The sequence below is a fragment of the Corvus kubaryi genome, unplaced genomic scaffold (assembly GCF_017639235.1).
Source record: "Corvus kubaryi isolate FWS band 111438036 unplaced genomic scaffold, C.kubaryi_AGA036_p1.0 74, whole genome shotgun sequence".
In the NCBI taxonomy this organism is placed as follows: Eukaryota; Metazoa; Chordata; class Aves; order Passeriformes; family Corvidae; genus Corvus; species Corvus kubaryi.
The window spans coordinates 18719839-18746065 of NW_024582061.1; the positions used below are offsets into that span (position 1 = coordinate 18719839).

General features: G+C 44.8%; 1 protein-coding gene across 1 annotated transcript; it reads right to left on the reverse strand.

The window, feature by feature from the left end:
* Positions 1-17230: 17230 nt before the first annotated feature.
* DDX47 (DEAD-box helicase 47) lies at positions 17231-25405 on the reverse strand. The gene is made up of 12 exons (XM_042051013.1): positions 25292-25405; positions 24602-24695; positions 22966-23154; positions 22239-22310; positions 21608-21726; positions 21029-21100; positions 20793-20909; positions 20491-20637; positions 20040-20177; positions 18587-18657; positions 17928-18057; positions 17231-17834 (listed from the first exon to the last, which is right to left on the reverse strand). The coding sequence occupies exons 1-12, from the start codon at positions 25373-25375 to the stop codon at positions 17715-17717; spliced, it is 1353 nt and encodes a 450-aa protein (XP_041906947.1). The 5' UTR covers positions 25376-25405; the 3' UTR covers positions 17231-17714.
* Positions 25406-26227: the final 822 nt, after the last annotated feature.

Consider the following 26227-nt stretch of genomic DNA (forward strand, 5'->3'; position numbering starts at 1 on the left):
GGGCTGAGCACGCCTATTCCAGTTCCACCGCCTCTCCTCTCCCACAGGACACGGCTGTGAAAATTCGGCCCCTGTGCCAGGAAATGAAGTAAGGGCTCCTGACGTCAGCGGGGCACTCACCCCTGCGTCGGGGTGGAGATGGAGCCCTGGGACAGCGCTGAATGCTGCTCAGTCAGGCACCTACCTGATAAGGTGCTCCCCTGTCTGACTCCTGGCACCCGTGGGTGGGGACCGGGACTATGAATAGCAGTGCGTCCCCTCCCTGCTCCAAGCCTTTTGTCTCTTCGCCTGCTTTCTCACTAGGTAACTGCTTGCAAAGTAGGCGATGAGGAGGCTGTGGCGTGTGAATGGGCCCGCAGTGCCCAGAGAGAGAGTGGCAAGCCTGGATCAAAAATGGTTTCCTCGGGGCTCTCAATGGGTGCTGCGTCTGCCTGTGGGGACATGTCTGCTCTGCTTGTCCCTTCCAGCCGTGCCACTGAGAGCCACCGGCTTCTCTCCTGAAAAGGGCAGCTTGGCTTTCCTCGTGTCTCGCTCAGTCCAGCCTTGCTTTCCGAAGGCTCAGTTCTGCCTGCTCGCGAGCGCTGAGTCACTTTGTCCAAATTGCTGGCCCAAACGGCTAATGAACACAGGCAATGACAAATTCCCCCTTGCTCTACATTTTATGCCTCTGGCCCGACACACCTATCAGCACTACTCCATCCAAATCCTCGAGAAACTCCAGTGTATTCATGACTTCATTTGTTATTTTAGATATTACTCACTGGGAGTATTTCATTCTCCTGATTAAGGAATTGACATCAGGGCCTATCCACATTGAGCACTCAGCGCCTATACACAGCCCCAAACCTAAAAATCCCCCTCACCTCACGAAGTTTGCGCTCCTTCCCAAAACCGGGGGTGGGGGTAGAGCAGCTGCACATGCCTGTGCTGAGGTCTAAGTGCCCACAGGTGTCTCATCTGCTTGTTAATTTTGTTTGTTTTAGGGCTTCTGGCTTTTTTCTGGGTGCTGATCATTTTTGAATCTCACATGTGGAGATTGCCACAAAACTCATACGAGACAGTCCTCTCCTCCACACCCCACAGAAGTACATGAGGACCTGCAGGGATGAGTGGCTCATCCAGTGAAAGGCAACACTCAGTGCAGTCACTGTGGGGTGGGCCATGCTGAGCCCTAAGGCAGTTCTTCATGTCCGTCCAACTTTTACTTCAGTGTAAAATCCTGAGGCTTCTTAGGAAACGACATACCAGGTTTCTCTACATGAAATTAATCCAAACTTTAAAGCAGGTCCCGGGCTTAGTGAGCCAGCCAAGAAGGAGGCAGTTATGAAAAATGAGAAGAGAAAATAAGGAGTCATGGAGAGGAGTTTAGCACCATCTCAGTGGGATCCAACCTGTCTAGGAAAGCATCCCAAGAAGCTTTCAAAGGTCACTGGTCACTGCCAACCTATTTGCATCTTGTCAGAGCACATTGTGGACTGCCAGCTACTTCCCTGCATTTACAAAGACACATGTATTCCTCATGGAATAGACCGTGTCAAATTATATCAGGGGAAGAAAGAAGAAAAGATAAAAGTAACACAGACGTTTTTCAGTATGCCTGAGAAATCCACAAGAGTTAGTCATCAAACACAACCTGTACTTTCAGAAGGCTGATGGGGCTACCTTTAAAAACAATCCCAAGCGATTTAGGAGCCTGAGAGCTGCTGACTCACTGTAGTTAGTGTGAGACAAGGTAGCCATGGCTCTCGTGCTGTGCCAAGGAGGGTGGAGAGGCACCACTGGTCTACATGGGTGAGTACAAATGGCACAGTGATCACACCAGAAAGGTGAGATGTCTGTCACCTTGCTTTAGGGATGGGATGTAACCTGCAGATAGAGGCACCTAAATTTAGATGTCTGATGGTTATTACCTAAATGTGAACTGGGTGTCTCAGCTCTGGAACAGCCAAAACGTCAGAAGGACTGTCCCAGCTGATTGGATGCAGCTGCCTGTTTCTGTGTACACTGAAATGCTCCCAGGTGTGGTTGCCTGGATTGCCTGGGGCCTCATTTTAGTTGCTTGCACATCGGCATAGTGTCATTTGAGATGCCCCAGTGTCTCCTGCTCAGCTTCCAGTGACCACTCCAGGACCACATGAATTTCTCATACCCCCTCTGTCAGATCTGGCAGTCCTGTGCAGATGTTTTGGATACCCTTAGGCATCCCAAATCACCTTTGTAAGAGCAAATGGATTGAGTGCTCAATCTCCTTGGCTATTTCAGAGTTGAGATTCCCAGTTTATACGCAGGTACCTAGTCCACTGTATGGACTTAATTCTGGTACACCAGCACAGATAAATAGTTCATTGAAGGTGCTGTAGCTTTGGTATCTGTTACTCAGTCAACAGCATAGATACAAGAGCTGTAGGAATCAATCCTTCTGGAGCATTAGTTCACACTAAATAACACAGGAGGTCCCAAATTACCCTAGGCACCAGTGCATGGACAATTAAATTGACTCCTAGGTGCCTACAGAGCAGACTTCTTCACTGGAGGCAGTCATGTGGATTCCCACTATAGGTGGAGAGAAAGGGGCACTTCCAGGGTAGTTGCAGTTGATCTGCTTCAAGACAAACCAAATCACACCTGATAAGTACCCATTTCTTTCCAACAGAGATGAAGGGAGACAAGATAATGATACAGATCTTTACACTCGACAGCTGAATTGCATAGCAAATCTCCAAAATAATTTAAACACAATCCAGTAGCAAAATGCTGGTAATGTTAGAAGTTCCTTTAGGTGGGAGACTGTTGGTAGCAAAACTGCTTGCTTTGGCCATGTTGCAGCCCTGGGCAAGCAAGCTGGCTGTTGCTAGTGGGAAGGAGAGTGACTGTGGTTGACAAGGAGAGGCAGGGACAGCAGCAGGGTCTGACGCCTTTGGACAATGGGCACCCACAACTCCTCCAGTTCTCAGGCAGCAGGATGAGGGCTGGGCTCTCCCTCTGTGTCAGCTCTGCTCCCTGTCCCTTCTTGCTGCTGGCATTGTCTGTCTTTGCTCCCTCCTGTGGGGTGAGAGTGCCCAGTGCTACCCACAGTGCCCTGGGCCAGCCCTTCTCCACTGGCTTCAGTGTCACAGGGCTGAGCTGCCAGCAAATGGCAGAATGCTGCAGCCCCCTCAGCTCAGCCAGGTGTGGGGAAGGAAGCATGTCTGGGAGGTGCAAGGACTGAGATAGTATCTTATATTAAGGCAAGTAATAAAGCAAGTAGATGTCTGGGGAGAGATGGTGCATGGCACTCTGGAATGTGTCTAAATAACACGTTTATGTTTGACCAGTGATATGGCTGCACTGTGAGTAGGCTCGTGTCATTCCTTCTGCTTAGCTGCCTGTGCACAACAGATAGCTTAATAACGTAAGAACAGCCTCACTTCTGCATGCAACCCCAGGTATGAGCAGCCTGGCACCTGAAAACCCAGGGGCAGGAGATAGCTCCTGGAGTACCTGCTGAACCTGTGCTGAGTTCATGCATTGGACTTGCTCCTGACCCATGGGTACAGGTATCACAGTCTTTCATACTCCACAAGTGTGGAAGCTGGAGCAAAAATGGGCAGAAATAAGTGGAGAACAGCTGAAACTGTGACTGTGATCACTTTGGCCAGGAAGAGCCTTTTCATACAACAAAACTGGTGATTTTTAAGGCTGTGAAACAAGTTAAAAAATTTAATGAGATTTATCACCTCCTTTAGGACTTTCAAGAGTGTGCTGATAAACATTTCACTCATGACAACTGAGCCATTCCTCTAGATGTAGTTTCCTGGAGGTATCCTGTGCCCATCCACTTAGCAGATCAGCAGAGAATGCTCCAGTCCTCCTTTATGACATTAACCTCATCTGCTTTTATGCTGATGCATTCCCAAAGCAGCAAGTTGCCTCGATATGGATGACTGGGTATTGTATATAAACAGACATTTTGGGAGACTAACTCTCAGTAAACGAGGGATCTGAAAACATACCCCCAGAAAGGAAGACATGCCAGGGGAGATCCAGGAGGATCTGCATTTTCCCTCTCCCAGAAAGGCTGACTCCAAGGCTGGGGTAATGATTTAGGAGAGAGGGGATGTCTGGCTGCATCTTTAGCTAGTGAGGCATGACAGAGAGACTCTCAGCAAAGCACTCTGGGAGGAGACAGCCTTTGCTTCCCTTGTCTGCCAGTCCTCATTTTGGTACCCTTGTCCACCCACTAATGGTGTTCCTTCTGGCATTCCTTGCCCACTGTGTCTGGAGTAGTTTCCCCTTTTCCCTCCTTGTCCACTCCACATTGTGGGATGTGGTGTTGCAAAGACTGGCTGAGATTCTCACTGAGAGAGGATTAGGCTCATTCTTTCATGGGTGGCAGTTGGCAATAAGGTTCTGAGATAGCCATCCTGCCCTGGAATCTGATTTCTCCTGCCAGCAGTGTCTTGGGTAAGAGATTCTGCAGGAGACTGCTTCCATGCAAGAAGCATTCCTGGGAATCAGGCTGCACACAAAAATGGCCCTGCTCAATGATACAGAAAATTTTTCTTTACTGCTTCTGGATCAAACACCACCACAATAAAACTAAGCAAAGCTGATATCCAACATAAATCACTCCTCCCTTTTAGACTTCATCAGGAAAAAAAAAATGATAGATTTTGGACTATTTTTTATCAACAAGCTTCTTCACGCGAGTACAGATCTTTGTCCCCATGCAGCCAGCATAAAAGCTAGCATAAACTCCATATTGTCTCTCCTGGATAAATTATCAAAAATACAGTTGTGTTTACATGTTTAATCAGACACATCTGGTTGGACTTGATGATCTTGGCTACATACAAATCTGCTACTGACTGCAGAACCATGGCTTGGGAAGAAGCCAGCAGTTGTGGTCAGTGTGTGTAGACTAACCTTTAATCAATGCTGTGATTTTTCTTGAAGGAAATGAGCACCATGGGAGAAAAAATATAAGGAACAATTATAAGATAAGGTCAAGTAATTGAATTCCCAGCCTATTGATCCCAAATACTTTCTTAAAGTTTAGAGCAGGTCCCCAGGGCAGGCAGTTCTTGTTCTCTGTCACAAATCCCACTGTCACCTCCTGGAGCTGGAGAGTTGCTGAGGAGCCATGTAGGGAAACACAGTGGGAATCACAGTCCGGCTTCAGGAAAATGTAAGCCAAGAGCATGAGAACACACAATGCTCTTGTGCTAGCCCTGCTGAAGGATGTCTTGCTGCAGTTCTGGGAGAAAGAGTTTCTCTTCTGAGCAGTTTCATCTTCTGGGGTGGTAGGGGCTTGGCAGCATAGCTCAGGCAGATGGAACTGGGGACTTTTAGCTCTGGTCTGCTTCACAGCCATCTCCCAGGAGCCATGGGCATTACAGTCTGTGGGTCCCCATGATTTGGGGGGAGATGGTTTGTGTTCCTCTGGGTTAGAGCTGGAGACTGTTAGAAGTGCCGGGCCAGTGCTTACCTGGCAGAAATGCCAGTGAGTAATAGTTACCAGATTATATATAAATGACTTGTTAAGACAACGCCTCACTTCTGCTTGACAGCTCACTCTAGATAAAGTTTGTTGCTTGGCCCTGATTATAGATGACCATAAAACTCCTCAGATATCTTCCAGGGCAGCTCAAGCACTCACTCATATATCAGCATCCATCAGGGGAGTACTAGCTTGGTCCATGCTGAAGTCCTTCCCCAGCTCAGTGTGCATGTGCCAAAAAGACCAATACAGCCTTGCAGATGCTCAGAGATGAGATAGGAGAAAAGCAGAAGGTGTGTTTTATCAGGCTGGGGCTAAGGCCATGTTTTCATCATGCACAAAATGCCTTTTTGTTCAAATCCTGAAGGCACCCCTCTCTCTGGCAACCCAGGAGCCCGGGGAAACACTTGGTTTCTGGCACAGGTGGATGATATGCCCTGGCAGCCTGGAGGTCTCATGCACAGTTGGCAGTGGGTCCCTCCACGGCTGGGGGAGCACAGATGATTGCTTAGGACCCTCGTCCTGGGTGGAAAATGGAACTGGCTGGGCAGCAGAGCTCAGTATCCTCCATTTAAAAGGCCAGCATATTGCTGGGTACCCTCTTTTCACTTGGCACAAGATTGTGCATCAGGTCTCCTTCCACTGCTTCCTCCATCACGGTGTGCATTGAGGCAAGTGGGTTGCTCTTCCAGTTTCGAGGACGACATGCCTGGATACTGCCTCACTGGAGGCCCAGAACTGGATTTCAGTTCTTTCCTCCTCCCACCAAAACCCTTTTCTTGAATGATTCTCTTGGTGCAATATTTGCCAGAAGCGACCAGTTGTTGCATCAGTATTAAGGTCTCTCAAGTTTCTTTCTGCCCTACCCGCTAATCACAACTGATGCTTTATGAGCTCTCCAACTCCCAGGTATCACCAGAGACACGGAGCTCCCTAAGGGACATACCAACGACATGGGTGTGTTTCAGAGGCCTGATAGCATTCCTGCTCCAGCTGCTGGCTTCTGTAAAATGATGCCTCTTTCTGCAGTTCCTACCTAATTTCGGCAGGCACATACCCACACAAACACACACATACCTGTGCGCAAGCACACACGCCCCACTGTCAGCCACACCCAGCCTCCCACTGCCTGCCACACTTGTGCCTCTGTGGTTGCCATGTCTACTAAAACTGGATAAAAATGCAGGACTTGCAAGCTGTGAGGGTGCTGCTGGTGGAAGTGGTAGCCAGGGGAGGGAAGAGCAAGAGAAGGAAATCACAAGCCAGGAGTGGAAGTAGCAGTCAGGCTGGTTGGGAAAGAGAACAGGCAATTGCAAGCCAGGAGCATCACTGAAAATGGTTTTCCATAGAAAATTCACTGCAGGGTATCTAGCATATCTACCCAGTCCCCTGCAATAGGTCTCCTTTGCTTTGTGGCGCCAGATCTGAAAGATGTGCGCTCTTTAAATGCTATCTAGTTCAGTGGCTCCACTTTTTAAAGATGGAGCACTTGAGGCCATAGATTTGAATCCTAGCCAGAGAGATTAAGTACTTGAGAACTGAAGCGGAGGCCTAATGTAATCCATTTAATTATTCTCCATTTAAATGTTTCACGATAAAGAGTGGAAATCTCAAAGGGAAAGTTAACTCAAAAATGCAGTCTGTGCATAAAATTCCTACTATTATTGTTTTAAGTTTTCTGACTCATGCAAAGAAAAAAGAATCTCTCAAATATATAGTCTTAAACAGTCACACATACACAGATACTGTTCCTCACTCACTTAACCAAAAGTCCATTATTCCATTGAAAGTTCAGATGGAAATTTCCACTGATAATTCAGACCAGCTGTCAGAACTCAAAAGTGTCTTGATCTGCTGCTGGGATAGTTTCTTTGTCTCACCTCACATCTTCATTTAACTCCTCTCCTGATTTCAGATAAGCCTGTGGGAACATTTGCTATCTCACATTTGCTATGGTCACTAAAGATAAGGTAAACTTGACATGTTTACAATAACAAGCAGCAATACTGGATTAGAAAAGAGCATTAAACTGTTAAATGTGAACTTCCAGACTGGATGTTGTGCCCAGGGCTAGGAGAAGGCGAGATCTGAACTAGACAGAAAATACAACCGATTGCCATGTCTCTGGCCTAGAGTATTTTTCTTCCAAACTTCTTGACAACCCAGGACTCCCCTAAGCTAGGGGGAAGAACATCAGTGTGCAGTCATTAATAATAGCCAAATGAAGAGGATTTGGCTGAAACAGAGGAGGTTTACAAAGCATCTGGCTTGCAGTAGGAAGAGAGCCTGTGCATCCATTTCAACCTAAGGAGCCCCTTTCTGGCCTTGCTGTGCTTCTTTCCCGGCCACTTAGCTGGCTGCTGGGTGTGATGGACAAGCCTTTCATGGGAGCCCCTGGACTCCCCGCTGCTCTCCAGACCTAGCAGCCCTGGCTGTTTTGCTTGGTAAACAAAAGCGACACTCTAAGTGACAGCCATACCCCAGGGAAAAGTTGAGTGGAGGTTTAATTGCCAATTAACCTCTTCAGAAATGCAAACACAGCTTCAGCTAATGGCATGAGCAATCCAGGAAAGCATCAGAGATGAGGGATGCCTCTTGGTGTGTGCATGATATGGCAAAGAGGAACTTTGCCTCTCTGCAGCAGGTTCTTCTCCTCTTCCAAAGTTGTTGCATTGCCAATAATCCCTTCCTTGTTCATTATGAACAAACTGCTATAACAGACATTTGTTTGCAGTAATGAAATACCAACTGGCACATGAGCAGCTCTCTTTAAAAGGCTATATATTGCTTTTTCCAGGAATCCTTGGCTGCAGATGGGCCTCACCCAGGATAAGACCCATCAGCTTTTGGGCACCAGGCAGTGCTGCTGCATTTCAGCAAACATGTAGTATTCCCTCTTTGGGACCTGTGGGGAGCTGCATTTGATCACACAGAGAATTCAGTGCCTTTGTGCCTACATTTTAAAAGGCAAAAAGAATCTCTACAGCTTTTAGCACCGACCTTCTTCTTGGCACACAACACATCCCATTATGTGGGATGAACTAGGATATATTCTTGAAAAAAAACAGCCTATGCTATATGTGAATGAAGGGATCCCACCCACATATGCTATGGATTTGAGCAATATTATTGCTCCAAGGGCTTTATCAAATTACAGAGCTGTGATACACATGGAATTCAAGTTACCATGAGATTTTACAGTACATGGGGTGTTAGCTTTCCCTCAGTCAGAACTGAACACATACAGCAGTTCTGAAGTTGTGTTGAACCAGAACTGAACCAAGCCAACTTCAGTTCTAATTGACAACCCAAATAAGAACTAAATCCAACCTCTAATGATTTATCTGTCTGATCAGCAGTGTGCTGTCACTAGAGGTAAAGGCGAAGAAAAGTAGCAATCCACAGGCACGATTCTGCCAAACAAAGCACACATTCTGGATGTATTACATGACAATCTGGTTTCTTTAGCAAACACAGCATCTGTTAACAGTCCTGTTCCAATTAAAAAAAAAAAAGCCTGCTATTACATAACAGTTGATAATCCCCAATCTCCGGAGTGGTTAATCTGGATGTATGCATGGTTAAAACCTCCGCTGGCCAATTGAAATCTGACTTTCTTAACTACTCATTTATAATCATCAAGCAGAACAATGACACTTGAAACTATTACTGGTTAGGATGTATCCTAACTTTGCAGGACAGCATGAAATTTTGATTGTTTTACCCTAAATCTAACCATCCTTATCTTTACTTATCAAAAACAGTTGACTACTACAATTAATGAGTTGAAACAAGTTGTTGAATATAAATAAACCATCTTTTCCTAAGAAGCAATGCTACATTAATTGAGACTTACCCAGAGAGCCCAGCAGGATCTCTATTACTTTCTATCATATACCTACTCGTTTTGTATCTTTTAGAGCACCTGGAAACACAGATTTCAGCCAGTTCCTTAACAGCTAAGATGGGACATGCCTGCAGGTGCGCAGTGGAGGAACCTCTACGTGCACTGGGGTTGTAGTAGCTTCCTCTGGCAAGAGGCTTCAAGGCACACAAGTGTTACTTAAAATACCATTAAATGGGGACAGCCACATGGGAACTGCTGAGGCAGCTCACATCTTCCCTATACCCTGGAAAACAAAAGCAAAACAGAACTGAAAGCAAACAGCTTGCGCAGACACCTGTTACACAGGAGAAGAGCCTGCAGGGCCATATTGCAATGCAGTATGAATACCAAAGGAAAGAACCAGCCCTCTTGAGGGGGCCTGGTTGCAGGCTATTTGGTGGGGCAAGGCTGGGGAAAAGTAAACAGGAGAGGGTGCAGAATGTGCTTGGGAAAGGGGATGCATACATGAGACTTTGACGGTGAAGGGACTCAAACATGTAGGAGAAGCTAAAGGTGGGGTGAGAAGATGGGAGGTCCCAAAAACCCACCAAACAATGGAAGCTTACTAATGCAACACATTCTGGGACATGCTGAGCAAGAGGAAATCTTGCCTGGGAAGGATCTCAGCAGAACTCAGCAGGTCTGTGCCAGCTGAAGAAACAAAGCACATCATTGCAGTTAATTATGTGAAGGGAACCCTTGGCCAATGCTTCCAAAGGAACAAGTCAGTCCATGTGGAAAGGCCTGAAGGCAGGGAGGGTAGCTGCACCCAGGCACTCATGGGCAGAGGGGCTTCCCTACCAAAGCCTGTGCTGGGAGATTCCCTCTCCCTCAGTCACAGCAGAGGTGGTTCCCCAACTTCATGCACCTGCAGGCATCACTGTCCCAAGATACCAGTCACTGAATGCTTCCAAAGGTTAGTGGAATCCCTTGGTCAGCCCTATCTGATCAAATGATGGGAGCGGGCTGGGTAATGATGCAATCCTGCAAGACAATTCAGGAGAGCAGAAAGATGCAAAGTCTGTCTCTCTGGGATTCTGCTGACATGCAGAACAGGCAGGCTCACCTGCTCTGCTGTAGCAGCACCTTGTATGTCAGGCAGTTCTGGTTTCTGCTGTGAGGCTCAGCCCATCACCCACTTCTGTCACAGAGCAAAGCCTTCCCGCTGAAGCAGGACCCAGGGCAGTACAGAAGCTCACAAGCTGTTTCCCTCTATACAGGATTCATTTTAAAGCTCATGGCTTCTGGTTTTAAGGCTCATGGCTTTACTTCGGCAAAGCAAGCAGAATTTTACATATTTTTCCTGCCATCATGAAGGCAGAAGACATGAGTGTCCAGATCACAGAAGCCGCTTCAAAGCAAGGTCACCCAGCCATGGCTGGCTTCAGTTCTCAATTTGTCAAAGGTCTTTTCCCACCAAGAGAGATAACAGCTTCATGCAAACTCACTGTCCTGCTGAAAAAGAGGGCTTCCCCACCCATCAGTCCTTCTCTTTATCCCTGTATTTTCACGTGCCAATAACTACAGCACTGTCTTTTCCACAGACTTCAGCACATTTTTGGACATTAACCCACAAGCCATTTGAGGCACAAAAGCATCCCCATCCTCCACATTTTCTGTGCTGTCCATATAAATTGGTAGTACACAGTCCTGTAGATCTCAGGTAATCAGAGAAACAAAGGTCTGACATGGCTAACAAAGCTGAACACTTCCAGCTGAGGCTGCCCGGGTCCAAGTAGTGGAAGCTAAAAAACATGACAAATGAGGAGAGCTCTCAAAGTTTTTAATCTGTTTATCCTGATTGGCAGAGGACACACTGGTTCAGGGGCTGTACCTTCCTTTTCAAGAAAGAACAAGAGCAATTAGCTTTCCAAAGGGCTGCTTGTGTTAAAAGAAAAAAGAATAAAGGAAGCCTTATTTGCTGTATGTATAAGATACAGAGATTAAGACACTCACCAAAGATTTAGTTGATACCTTGCCCTCCAGCAAGCTCCCTTCCCATTGCACAACAGGTTTATCAACAACAGAAGGCTAACAGGGCCCTTGCACTAGTCAAGTCTTCCCCTACATCTGCTGCTTATACTAAATCAGAGAGAGCCACAACTTTCTGCTGTAGGGTTTTCAAAGGACCACAGCAGTTACACACTCACAAACAGTCCATGCAAATACAAGAACAAGACTAGTGACAGTGATTCCCCTGCCATTAGCTTAATGCAACCCTGATGGAGAGGGAATTTCCCCACTAATGACAAACTGTTCATCAGACAGACCAGGTGGCAGCATTTGGAAGAGGAAGGAATAGCCTGGTATACAGAGAAGGGATCTTCAAAAAGTCATCCTCTGAACTAGTTAGAGGCACAATTGGAGTAAAGAAGTCATATCTGAGTGGCAGCTTTGGAAGAACCAAAGGGTCACAAAACACTAGCACAAAACACTCTTCCTTTTTTGCAAGGAAGAGCTCTCTAACAAACACATCCAAGATGAGGAGGCCTGGCTACAGCCAGCCACATAATCTCACATCTGCTTGTGTTTATCTCTAAATTTGATCTTAGAGAGAACATAGTAATAAATCTGTTTCTGACATTTCTTCCACAGATCTTTTATAACCATTCCTCACTATGTTATCCATTGTGGAGATCACAGCCTTTTTTCATTTTTAAAAGTTTGCTTTTTTATCTAAACTCTTTTTGAAAATTGGGAAGGCAACTCCAAGATTCCTAGATAATTTACTGAAGAAATTCTCACCAATGGGTGGAGACAGACTAAACTAAGGTACACATACATGCCTTGAGTGTATCCAATGGAAAATAGCTCATAGCTCTGCAGGATCTCTAAGAAGCATCTCAAAACCTGCAACTACAGGCATGGAAAGCTGCTTTGTCAGGAGTCTATTAGGCTGTCTGCTTCATATTGTTGATTGTGTTTGGAGAAGACTAATCCTTAAAGACCACAGCCAGCCTCTGGCAGGCAGCAGGGTAAAGGCTTAACAAGCCTGTAAGTATGCACGAGCAGCAGTAATAGGAAATCGCTCACTTGTGGCAAGTCTATCATTCTGAATACATATTGAAGGATAAAAAGTATTGCTTCCCTGCTGATGATACACCAAGCACAGAAGCTGTCAAGGACAGATCAGGCTGGGTATTTCCTGTTGTAAATTCCCTTCAACTGAGCTGCAGTTAAGACAGAAGACCAAGTATATGCAATTACATGCATGACTGGGGTACCTTAATTTCTGTTGCTTTAAATAAAACTGAATGAGCCTCCATGCATTCTCTCCCAGGCTCACTCCATGGATCCTTACACTGCTACTGCAGGAAAAGAGGTACTTTTGTGACTCCAACTCTTACTGTGCTAAAGACTTTCTCCTACATCAAAGCCAAGAAATTTCATGCTTTAGCCTTGGTCATAGGATGGAGCAAATGTACAGTGAAAATCACACAAAGGAGTCATTTTTCTCTGGAAAGCCTGCATAACCAAAGCAATTCACCCTTATCATGCAGACCTCCATCTATACCACACAGATAACTTGCAGAGCAAGTTTTGCTATTTACTTTCCTTTACACAGAGGCATGTTTGTGAGTGAAAAATTTGAGCAAGATTAAGGGGGCACTTAAGCCCAAATGGGAATACATGCCAAAACACCCACCTTCCTTGAAAATACCAGAAAGGGAGGAGGAAGTGATGGACAGAAGCAATGGTGTCTGTGAGACGCAAGAAAAAACGTTTCCTGCTTTTTGCATAGAAAGCCCACGTTACATTTCCCTTTCCTCAGGAACCTTTAGCAAGCACCAAGCCCAGAGGAAGGCAGAAACTTTTTACACAAGTCCTGTCCCTTACTTTATTCTAGAGGGAGGCAACATACCAGCACGTACATCTTTGCAATGATGAGGATCCTCCAGAAGAGAAGGCAAAGGCAAAAAGTTCTCTTCCCTTTGGGCATGCAAAATTACCCCTCGTTAACCTTTAGGAAACACAGCTTCAGGCTTGTAGGTGCTTCCCTGACAAAGTGCTGAACAAGCTCCAAAGGCATCCACCCCTCCCTGAGGACCTACAATATCAACATCTAAAAACTGCACAGTGCCACTGTCTCTGATTGCACAACAAGGAATGACCTTGGCACAGTCCAACACACATCCTACCATGAGACATTACCATGTTCAGGAAGGCAAACACTGGTGTAGGTGTAAGATACAGAGATTAGGGGGGGCTTTGGAAGCAGAGAGAAAGTGTTATTGTCATCATCCTAAGTTTCCATATCTGAAGGGTCCTCAGGAAGAGATACAGCACTGGAGGCATGGCTGTATTCATCCTTGGGCCAGAGATCAAGTAACCATTTCCATTTCTTAGGTGCCAGAGGAACAAGACATCCTTAGTTTTCCCTTTTAAATGTTGTTATTCAAAAGGAGTTTTCCTAGTCAGACCAGGAGAAAAAGCCATCTGAAAACTAAGAAAGTATCTTTTAACCTTTTTTTCTAAAGTTCAGGAGTTAACCCCAGATCTTGGGATTCTGTCAGTATCTCACTCTGATTCTCCATGTTTACAATTGTTGGGGGCTTTCCCCCCAAAAAAAAAATCTACTAAGTACACAAGGAAGAGGAGTAAGAATTCAGAATGACTACATGAACTATGTCTGGCACCGAAGCTGGATTTTTACAGCATTTACTCTGCAACATTTACAATAATTAATTGCTCACTTGAATGTTTACGGAAGCTCCTTACGTGTCATTGCAGGCAAACCACAACTTCACATTTATACAACACCAGAATGCTTGGTACATGCCTGTGTCTTTCACAGGTCATGCAATGAATTCCATTCCTTTTTAAGTATGTCCGAGGGCTTTTAAGCATGTTGGATATTTTCCTTCTTCTGTGCTTGGTTAAACTGGGAATTTTTACTAACTTCAGTCCTGATTTATAAACGAAGGCCTTCCATATTACCAATTACTTCTGAGAATTCCCTCCTAAACTGAGACTCTTCTCAGCACAAGTCAGTGGTGTTGCCAGAAAATCATGGCATTTAGCTCTCCCTCTTTGGTTATCTCTGCCTTTCTGGGGGCAGGGGCACAGGCAGGCTGTCAGGTCCTTGAACAAGTTCATGTGTGCCTCATTACTTTTAGAAGATTTAGGCTCAGGTTGCCACCACAGAAAAAGGTCCTGGATTGCCCACTTTGGTTCCCAGCTATGCTTTCTGGCCCATGCCTTCCCGTGCAGCCCCTGGGCAGGAGGTGCATGGCACTGGGGAACTGACATGGCCAAATCCTTTTCAGTAGGGTCAGTTCAGTGCAGCTTCCGTACTGGGCCACTGCGTGGTTGCAGGGACTGCTACTTTTTTGCAGCTGTTGTCACTTATCCTGAAGTTAGTTATCCACACTGACATCCATGTTTAATTTCATTTCTCCCCTCACAAGGGTTGACCCACTTCTGTTAGCTCTAGAACATTTAAATGAAAGACACTCTATCCCCATTTGTTACTGCCCCAAGTACTCACCTACACAGTACTAAAAACCAAAACCACAAAACATAATTTAAAATATGTATTATAAATAATCACCTTCTCCTTAATGGACTTTGGAAATGCAGAATTGTTTCAAACTGCAAACATCCCCACTGAACATTTTTTGAGAACACAGCTTTCATTGAAACTTCACCCGAGTTTCAACCATAAAAATATGATGATTTGTGTTAGCCCAGTCCTACCTTACATCACGCTAAGGTTAATCCTCCACTCAGCTCCCTGCTGTGTGAAACTCGAGAGCATGCAGGGGTGTGCTTCAGAACTGCCCCTCAAAAGCCCTCCTGACTGAACAAACACACTGGCAGCAGTTGTCATACGAAAGTATGCAGCCACACACATACCAGTGCTGGTATTTTCTGAACATTTATTCAGAGAGAGACAGGTCTCACTTCATTCTTTCCCCCTCATGTTTCATTAGATTAGCTGGAGATTTTGTTTTAGGTGGGCTGCAAATTGTGTTTTGCCCAAATACATCTCTGGACACTCCCAGTTCAGTTATATAAACACCCTCTGACCCAGCCCTCCTGGAGTAGCCACAATAAAAAACCCATTTCCTGCCCCTCCAACCTGTTGAGATATTTTTAGTTGAAATTGAACGCACATACCTGTGGCAGGTGAGGCAACAGTGAGAATGTGGGTGTGGTGAGACCTTTGCTTTTCTAATGCCAATGCTTCTACGGCTTGTCATTCCAAATCAAGGGAGGTGGCCAGCTGTCTAGTCGCTCCTCTCAAGGAGCTCTGTACTCTTTTACAAGGAGCAGCTCTATTTCTCTCCACCAGTATTCTTGCTACTGCAAAAGAGGGATAATCAAGGGCCAAGACATCCCCTCTGCTGTTGCAGGCTTCCACATAGGAAGAACACAGAGAGATGCTAGGACTCCAACCATCTATTAAAGCAAGCCTCACTACTTCTGAAAGGAATGACTCTGCCCTACCTCCTCCAGCAGTCAAAGTGCCCTTCACATCACTTTACAAGACTGGTTCAGGACTGACTCTGCGTCTCATCCATTATATAGCTGGGAATAACACTCCAGAGGTTTTGCAGGGATCCTCAGAGGGATTTAAGCTTCCTTTGCTGATACTGGAACCAATCCTATCCTGCCTGCAAAGAATAAGAAATTTTGTTCAAGCACCCAGCAGGACAGCTGGGAGAGTTCCCTTGCTCCATGGGGAACAAGCATTTGCACCTCCACCCATATTATCACTCACTTTGCTCTCTCTCTGGTGCATTCTAGGGCTGTTTCCTCTGACCTGCGTGGTTTGCTACCAAAGGGCCCTGTAGAATGCACATGTCCTCATTTCTGGGCTTTCACACCTGCCCCTTTGTGCTGGGACCCAGGCAAGATAGACACTCTTTCTGCTTTATTTGAATGCTCTTAGCAATGAACATACCCAAGACTTGTACACTTGCTATCTGCCACTGACTTAAAACTATTTTAGAGCGATGAGACTTGAAGATATTTGGGAGATTTAAGTAAACTGCTACAACATAAATAAAGAGTGAGAACACTGGCACTCCTTTTGCTCCAAAGAGTTCCTCTTGAAAAAACAGACCAAGGTTTTCTGGTATTTCTTTGCAAAATGTGCTGCCCCTAACAAAAGTGTAAAAGCATTCTGACTAGCATACATGTCTACTAGATTTCTGCTGACAATGTGAAATAACCACTGTGCTCATCTTGACTACTGCAATAGTTTCTACTTTCCATTTACTGTTTTGAACATTGTTTTTTATGTAGCACAAAATCCAGTTTACAAATGGTTCTAATAGGAATTAAATTTTCATGTATTCAGTAAATTTTCATATGCTGGAGCTTCCTACTCTTCTGTGCCCACCAGCAGGAACATCCAGTGTGAAAATTTTTATTGTCAGTGAGAACTAGCAGTAATGTTCTGGTTTGACACGAAGTACATTTATCTCATTTTCGCAAAAGTCTACTTATCTGGCATGGAACTCCGACTAAGAGTAACAAAGTTCCCTGCCTAGGGAAACAAAGACCTTTCCAGGATACCTGTTTTTCTGCACCTCCCAGCTTGTGAGCTGCTTTCCCACGTAAATGCCCCCCTCTTGTGTTCATTTATGAGTACTACAAGAATCGGCCACAAAAACCCCACCCAAAACCCGGACCTATCCTTGATGGCGTCCATCATTAACAGGTACTGGATCGAATCCCAGGCAGGGAATAGCTTCATCCTCCTGAAACTCGTTCTCTCTGCTGGACCACTCTTCAGCTGACAAATCTAAGGTTTTGATGTCACATCTGAATTGCTAAGATTGACCCAAGAAAACCTTCTGGCAGAGCTGATACACAAAGTGAACGAACAGGTCAGTGACAAGACAAGGAAAACCAGGTGGCTTTAAAATTAAGCAAAATATATTTTGAGTTCTCAATGTAACACATCCCTTCACCAAGGCAAGGGCATCACAGCTGTGCTGTGAAAACTCAGACGCTTCTTTTTAACTTTCTCCTCTCTTTCTTCCAACAGATCTGACTCCAGATGCACTCAGTGAGATTGGATAGTGGGACAGGCTGCAGCAGTGCAAAAGCTGCATTCACACTGCACTTTGTGAATGAGCCGGGCCTCACCACAGCTGCTTCCAGGTCCAGAGGTGATGGTGTCTGATGGTGTCCCTGAAAGGAAAACTGGTACCATGCTACCAAAATGGGCCAAGCTCAGTCTGTAGCTGGTGAAGAAGAAAAGTAGGTTTTTTCCTCATGGACTGCCAAATTTCATATGTAGTTCTGAAAAAAAAATCCACTGGAGACGGCTTGGTAGACTGTTTTTGATAGCTCAGCCATAAACAGAAAAATAAAAGAGTCTGTTCAAATACCAAACTAGAAGGCTTTCCTTTTCTTCTTTTTCCCTCCTGCCACCTTATTCCTGACACCAATAGCTTCTTCTGTGTCATCATCATCATTCCGAGATCGCTTCTTCTCTCCCTGCTCCCGCAGCTCCTGCAATGCAATCAACAGATTGACCAAGAGCTCTGGCACCTGAAGAAAATCAGACTACAACAGTGAGGACAGGGTCAAAAAGCCAGCACCCACCATTCGAGCAAATCTCTGGGCCTCAGCCACACGCTCTGTCAGCATCATAACTTCTTCCTCTTGCATGGGGAATGCTGGCAGCTTCTTGCCAATCAGGTGTTCAATGCGCTGGAACAGCTCTACATCATACCTGACAAAAGACAAGACACCAGCTTGACTCAGCCCTCCTGAGAGGGGCTCAGCTGGCACCACTCACAGACTTCACCCCTAATCTCCAGCCTGCAGATACTCCTAAGTTTGTGCTGATGGTCTCACAAGCAGCTCAACTGCATCCAAATGATGCCATTTGGGATGGCTTCTCTGATTTATTCAGCTCCGTTCAGAAGTATTTGGCAAAGATTTTCTTTTTAGACAAATACTTCAGTGTTTACAAAACACCCCCACAGTTACTGAACCTGCATTACGTATTTTAAAAATATATGAATATATTGTGGAGTCCAGTTATAAACAGTTCTGCTCAATACATGCCTGCTTCTAGAATTTATCTAGACTCCTCCCTCCCCACCGGGCACTTTGAATTCTCTCCCCTTTAACTAAATAAAACCACCTGGCACTTCAAACTGAAAAGTAGTATTTTATTCTCACCCAGGATAAGGTCAGATATTTTCTGTTCTGAAACACAACTGGAAAGAACAAGTCTGTTAAATTTTATCACTTACTGTGTGACAAAGGTGATAGATTTGCCAGATCTCCCAGCTCGAGCTGTTCTCCCAACACGATGAATGTAATCCTGGAAAGAATTTTCTTGATAAGCAATAATATATGTTCACCAAACACAGAACAGATCTTATGGCAGATCAGGCTATATATTTTCTCTTTAGGAAGAACAAGAAAATGGTGCGAACATACAGCCAGGATTAAATGCTCAGGAGGGTGCGCAGCATCAGATTTTGAGAAGAGGTGTAAGTGGAGGCATAGCTTTGGTTTTAACATTTGAATTCTTCTCTTTCTAAATGAGAAGACCAACTCATATTATTCCAGACTGCAGGACAAAAGTTGCAATACGTGACCTTTGCCAAGAATTCACTATCACTTCCTTGGAAAGCTAATATTTACAGTGAGCCTGTGCCTGCATTTTCAGTCTTGGGATCTAGTGCTCTGCATAATCCATCTTCCAGAGAAACTCTCTGACAAGTAGATTTAAACTTGGTGAGCATGGTGAAAGAGAGGATGATTGAGAATAATTTAGAAGAGTCTGATCTATTGGGCATCTTTTGTCAATATGGTTCTAGGCTGTTTTCCAGGTTTTATACTATGTTATGGAAATTAAAATACTCCCTTCTCCATACAGGATCTGCAGAGAGAGGATCGTAAGAAAGGATGTGTTCTATGGGTTAGATGAGGGAGAAGAGCACAAAGACTGTAGTAACACCATTCAAGCTGCTGCTCCCACCATTTTTTTTCTTTACTTTTGTCCTTTTACAAAAGGGAGTGTCTTCAAAAGACCTACCATACTTCTGTTTGCAAGACACAGCATCTTTAATCGTTGTAAGCAACTACAGCAATTCCTGAAGTGCAGGTTAATGGTATGCTTTCTGGAACTAAGCTGGGAAACAGTCACACCCCTGAGATAATCCCATACTTTCTGTAAGACAGAGTTGGTAACTCACTTTCTTTTTCTTCTGTGGCGCTTTTGTGATATGAAGGTGAAATATATTAAGGACACCTTTCTTAGCCAAATGCTCATTGAATGTCATAATGAGAATTTAGCTTTTTTTCTTTTTTTTAAAACACAGTTTAAAATAGGAAGGCAGACCTGGATCACAGGCACAGAGACTACATGAAACTAGTAATATGTTAAAACTGTTTTCAAAGCCCTTTAATGTAATATGGCAAAACATATAGTCTGAGCAGAAACGCGAAGACACAGAGCATTCCTCACTTCCCCTCTTCACTTACAGGGTCACTTCTACAACCCAGGCCATGAGGCCATACAAACAGAGATACCAACTCAGTTGTGGAAGCTGAACTACACCTTTCAGTGTACAGAATCATGAATTAGACTTTCAGGCAGCAGAACAGAGAGAAGATGTCTCTGGTGCTTTGTCCACCTTCTTTGTCTATCTGCTCACGGTGACCAGAAGCTCTCAGCTGGCACATAGACAAACTTACCTTAGAGTGTGTAGGAATATCAAAGTTGATCACCACATCCACATGTGGAATGTCCAGACCTCTGCTTGCAACATCAGTAGCCAGCAGAATAGAACGTGCCTTTGCCTTGAACTTGTTTAGAGAGCCCAAACGTTTATTCTGGAAAAGGACAAAAAGGGAATGAGAGAATCCCACTCATTCTAGTCTCTAGTTAATATGCTCTTGTTGAAATACTGGCACAAAAGAACTGGGAGAGAAACTACTCAAAAATCTCACTTCTCTAATTTCTTTTTTAAACATTACAGAATCAGGGGCAGCATTCACATTAGTTAAATTTCTATGGATCAGTCCAGTCCACTAGCTGTGAAATACTCCTCCTGCAAGGTAGCTTTGACTTAATATGGTGCAGCCCATTTCCCAAGCCCCAAGACAGGCCTCCTGTCTACTCCATTCTGTGGGGTCATGCCCATACCTGACTCATCTGCCCATGGAGAGGAATGGCAGTGAATCCCAGGTTGCGAAGCAGTAGAGCAGTCCTCTGAGTATTGTTACATGTACTGCAGAATATCATGAAAGAGTTACCAGCCAGTTCATTCAAGATATAAACCAGGTAGCTGTCCTGTAAAGAAACAGAGAGAATTAAAAAAAACCCCAGAGATAATCATATGTGCAATATTTAAGAGTAAGTCTAGGCCTCAGAAGATGACAAGATATCGGACAGATGTGGGAGCAAGAAAAACCACAACAAGAGAGAAGAAACAGAAGTGCCATTACCTTGAATTTGGAGGGGATGAAAATGTAGTACTGCTGTAGTTTTTCAACTGTCTGATACTTGGAAGAAACAGCACATTTAACAGGATTCTTCAGAGCAGCACGCTGGAGTTTTTGAACCTGGTAAGATCAATGAAATTTAGTAGGACAGAGATCTTGTCAGAAAATTGTATTAATACAGTCTAGTCAAGAGGATAGCCTGATGGAAGGAGAACTAAAGCAGATTGGTCTGTTCCCACCTTCTTGGTCATGGTGGCAGAAAACAGGAATGTCTTCCTGTCTCGAGGAATCACTTTTAATATCTTATCCACCTGTAAAAAAAAAAGGAAATGGAAATACTAAATACTACAAGCAAGCAAGACACAAGCCTTCCACAAATATAATGACCATCCACATGAAGAGTAATGCATGTGCAAACATACAGCAGGAACAAATTTTTTCTCTTCTAAGGGGAAGGTGTAGGCTGATAGCCTGTTGGCAGTTAGGCAGTGTGAGCTTCAAAAGTCCAACAACAGTGCAAATATCAGGCAATGTTTCTGCAGGAATGTGTGTGTGATTGTTTTCTACACTAACTACATTCTACATCAGGCACTCCAGAGAAACCAGTGGATTTCAAAGTGCCTCCTACTGTCTTGGCAGTGCTCTGCAGAACTCTGCTATGTTCTAATCCCACACAGACTCTTGTGTAATTATTAGATCTTAGTTACAATTTGCTACTAATTTCTACAGAACAGCTCAGTGTTCACTATGTGACCATATAAAGCGATTTTAAAGGGATTCATCTGGTGTTTCAAACTCTTCTTTTAGCAGATTCCTACCTCTGTCTCGAAATCCATGTTAAGAATCCGGTCAGCCTCATCCATCACTAGGAACTTCAGAGCTCGTAAGTTGAAGCCCTTTGTGTTCTCCAGATGATCAACTAGACGGCCAGGGGTTGCTGCCAACAGCATCACGAAAGCAAACTCAGAATGCAAGCAAAGGAAAAGATCCAAACAGGCAAGACAGTTGTCCATTACAGAAAAGGGATTCTTTGCCCAAGAAAAGTAGAGATTGTTCTGTGGGAATAACTTTTCCACAGGATATCTTCAGAGTGTGTTTTGAAGTAAGACTAATGGAGTCAGACTCTTAGAAAAAAAGTCAGACTTTTAGAAAAAAGTCCTCAAACAACATGACACAAAGAAGACTGTAGACAAGCTGTACTGTGAAGGATGAGACCAGCATTTTAAATACTTGAGGAGAATGAAAAAAGAAGCCAGAAGCACTCTGGGTCTAGCAGGAATGCTTTGGAATGAGCTTGTAGCAACCAAGTTACTGGTGGATACTTTGGAAACATTAACAAGCCAGTACTCAGAGCTTGGGACAAAAACAAATGAAGGATGTACTCTCCTTTCACTGGTTAACCACAGTTTGATAATATTCACACTCCATGTCCCTAGCACATCAACTTACCAATTATAACATGTGGTTTCTTGGCTAAGGCCAGAGACTGAGACATCGTGTCAACTCCACCCACAATAACCGCTGCAGGACAAACAGAGTGGAGTGAATCCCTCAGTGTAGCACTCTGGTGTTTACTCCTACTGCCCACCACCCACAGCAATTCTGTACAAATGAAAAGCTACTTATTTTTATGAGAATTCACTTTATTTAAGCATATCTGACCTTCCTAGGCTTCTTAAGCCATACAATTAATTCCTTCCTGGCCACAAGTATTTTATTTTCACAGCTGAAGAGCTACAGGCAGAATCTATTCCTTGCAATTTAACTTGGCTGCAAAAATCTAGGAATTCTAAAAATACCCACAAAGCTTTTTTTGAGAGATTATCTAAAGAATCAATACAGAAAGTCTGAAAGGAAGATTAAACTACATCACACTATAGCAGGGGGCTCTATGCAATTTCACTGGACACAAACCCACTATTGAAAACATTCTCTTCTACTTCCACCTTCAACTGTTCAGACATAAAATGCAGAAGAGCTGCAGACCACTCCATGAGGAAAGCCCATTCAGCCTTTTTTTCTCAAACCTGATACCAGATCTCTGTCTTCCAGCATCATAAGCTCTTCTCACATTTTGTTCAACCCCTCATATAAATCCTCTATTTTTATCTTTGCAATCTCGAGCTGACAAACTGGTCTTCAGAAAAACTGGTCCAATACCCTAAAAGCTACTTACTGCTTTGAACACCAATGGAGGACCCAAGAGCTTCAAACTGCTCTGAGATCTGAAAGGCCAGCTCCCTTGTTGGTGTGAGGACAAGAGCAAATAACCGCTGAGGTGTTTCCAGCAGTGCTTGAAGAATTGGCAAAGCAAAGGCTCCTGTTTTTCCAGAGCCAGTTTCTGCCAGTCCAATGACATCTCTGCCTGTGAGAAGGAGCAAGGGGGGCAAAAACTGTTACACATCTAGAACAGAGAAAGAAGACTTTAAAGCACTGTGCAATAAAACACAAGAATTCCCTAAGGACAGAAAAAAAGGCAGACACACAGAAGGTAAAAGAGAACAAAGGGCCAAACCAAAGAACTTCAGAATCTCTCGGAAGCGTTTTTAGACTGTGATTTCATCTGTATAATGATTATAGTCTCAATATTCCATTTTCTAGTTAAATTTCTGCTAATATACAGGGTTTCATGCAAACCTTAGATTCAAAATAAGCTTTACTTTATTATGTCTCAAATCTGACATCAGTTTACAGCTTAATGACTCTATCTCAGTATTTTAGTCCAAATGTTGTCTGTTTGCAGGCTTACAAGGAAACAGACTGCAGTGTTCAAACTTCAGTCACACAAACTACAGGACAACAGCACTACCAAACTCACACTTCACAAGCCAAAACTGTGCCATTGATTAGCAGAGTAATCCAAACCAGTTTGCAGTAGGAAGGGTAGGACAGAAAGTCTTTTGCCCCCAAAAAATGCAAGCAACAAGGTAGAATTCATCAGTAGAATCCATTATGACATCCTAAGCTCATACAGCTGAGAAGAACGTGCTGTCAATAGGCCTCACACTGGAAACAATTTCTCAGGAATGCGGTCTTACCTTTGTGTTTGGTTTTCCCCAAGAGAATCTTATATGTGTAGTAAGAGTCTGACAAAAGTTAAATATTAGTACAGAGTAGATACTGAAAGTTTGTTCCCATTCTGTCACTACATTGTTCTTTCCCTCCTTGACAGTGTTTTGAGACAGTGTTTTTGTTAAAAAAAAAAAAAATAGTTCCAGAGACAGAAATGTCTGCTGAATTCAGTAATTTATTTTTTTGTAATTCCAGAATGCTTACAGAAAGTCACTGTGGTTTGGTTATTACTCACTTCAGAAATCTCATTTCAAAGAGTTGCCTGCTCACAGCAAAGCAGATTATACACATTATGGAATCAGCCAAGGCATCTTCACTTTCAAGCACACACACACATACACTATGTAGGTCTCCATCAGAAGCAGCACAGTCCAAAACCTATTGGAAGCTTCCTGTGTATCCTTGGGTATGTCAGAAAGAAAATGATCAATGTGGACTAGTGGTTCAAATGATTAGTAAGAATTCTATTTAGCAGGGAGTGTCAGAACTACACAACAGGAATGAACGCTCAAGGAGCAATATTTGTACCCATTTGAAAGTCTGTGATTTCAGGCAGTGCAATCCAAGCTCCAAGCTCCACCAGGGAAGGACACAGAATGAATACAAAAATGACTTCTAGACAGAGATCCTCAACAATGAAGAAGCTGGGACACACTCATCCCTGATCCTTCTCACTCAGCAAAATTCATTCACAGAGAGCTCCTGGAGCAGTTGCCAGTTCAAAGAAGCACACTGCTCACCTTGGAGAGCCACTGGAATAGCCTCAATTTGGATCTTTGTTGGCACCTTCCATCCTAACTGGTCACAAGCTTCACACAGGACATCTGTCACTCCCTGGACATAAGTGACAAGAGAAAAGCGAAACAGACATCACCAAAAAGACCTCAATTAAATCACAGAGTTAAATTAAATACATGCTTCAACAAAGCCAAGCTTGTCTCTAGCAGAGACAAACCCCACCAGACCCCCACTGCAACTCTCTGAAAGGGCAGGCTGCTCACAGTGATCCCCACTTCCATCAGTAACTTCATGGGATTAGTTCGAAACCATCTGTTAGCGATGACTGTCATCAGGAAGAATACGGTCAGTTTTACCCTAATTTACACAAGGAACTTCCCTCCCCACACACAGCCGCCTCTTCCCCCCAGGGGGTGTCCCATGGCCACGTAAAACAAAAACGCCATGGCAAGTTAACGCCACCGAAGATAGCGGCGGCCGGCTGCGGAGCGGCGAGGGGAGCAGCAGTGCCGAGCCCGGCGGGGCAGCGCCCGAGTGCCCCCAGCTCCCGCCCGGGCCCGGCGCCGCTGCCCGCGGAGCGCCGCACGTGTCCGCCCCGCGCGCACTCGGGGCTGGCGAGGAGCTCCCCCGGCCTGATCTGCGGGACAGGGCTGCGAGCACCGGGGGCACAAGCGGCTCTGGCCCAGCCTCACCAAGTCCTTGAAGCTCCGTGGCTCCTCCACCGCCGGCTCCTGCTCCGGCTCGGCCACCGAGCCTTCCTCCTCTCCTGCCGCCATCTCGGCCCGTCCCCGCCTGCTGCAGCGCAGAGCACTCTGGGAGCTGTAGTCCTCCTCGCGGTGCGATGGGATTTGTAGTTCCGGACAGAGAGCCGAGCGGAGCGGGTGGGTTTTCCCTCAACTCTGAGAGGTGCCCAGGGAAGGGGGAGTTGCGGATCTACAGCCGCCTGTCCTGGGACAAGGGCACCCTGAACTGGCTGTGGGAAAGCTTGCCTGCCTGCCCGCCCGGCGGTAACCCCGAGCCGCTAAGCCTCGGGCCTGCAGCTCAGCACTGCGCTGCTTAGGCAGTGCGTGATGCTGTTCCCGGTTCATGCCTTCTACAGCTGGGAAAGAACAGGCAAAATGAACTGGCCAGGCACCAAAAGACAAACGTATGTATAAACTTACATACAGAATGCATATAAAGAACAAATTAACTGCTTTGGAAGTGCTGGTATGAAACATACATGAAACATTTTGAAGCACTAGTGATGGGAAGAGAGAAAAGAGCTCTCATTGTCCCACGTTCTTTTCCTGTTTATGGTAATTGCTAGTATGAATTTTTGAAGTGACAGAAAGATGAAATAAACTGAACTGTGGCAACTCACACCGTGAAATGAGAGAGTACAGGATGAGAATAGATGCAAACACTCTCCCAGCTCTCTTGATTGCTGCTGTTGTGATGCAGGCCTGCAAGTGCTTGATGAGAGGTGAAAATGGATATGCATTTAATGACCATCCAGGGAGTGCAGTATCAAAATATCGTCACGATGGAAGTTCCTGAGTCATTGGTTTCCATCTGACCATCTGATCTGGGTGTAGCATCTCTAATCTGTAGTCCGCATGCTGATTGCAGCAGGTTAACCTTGCAGC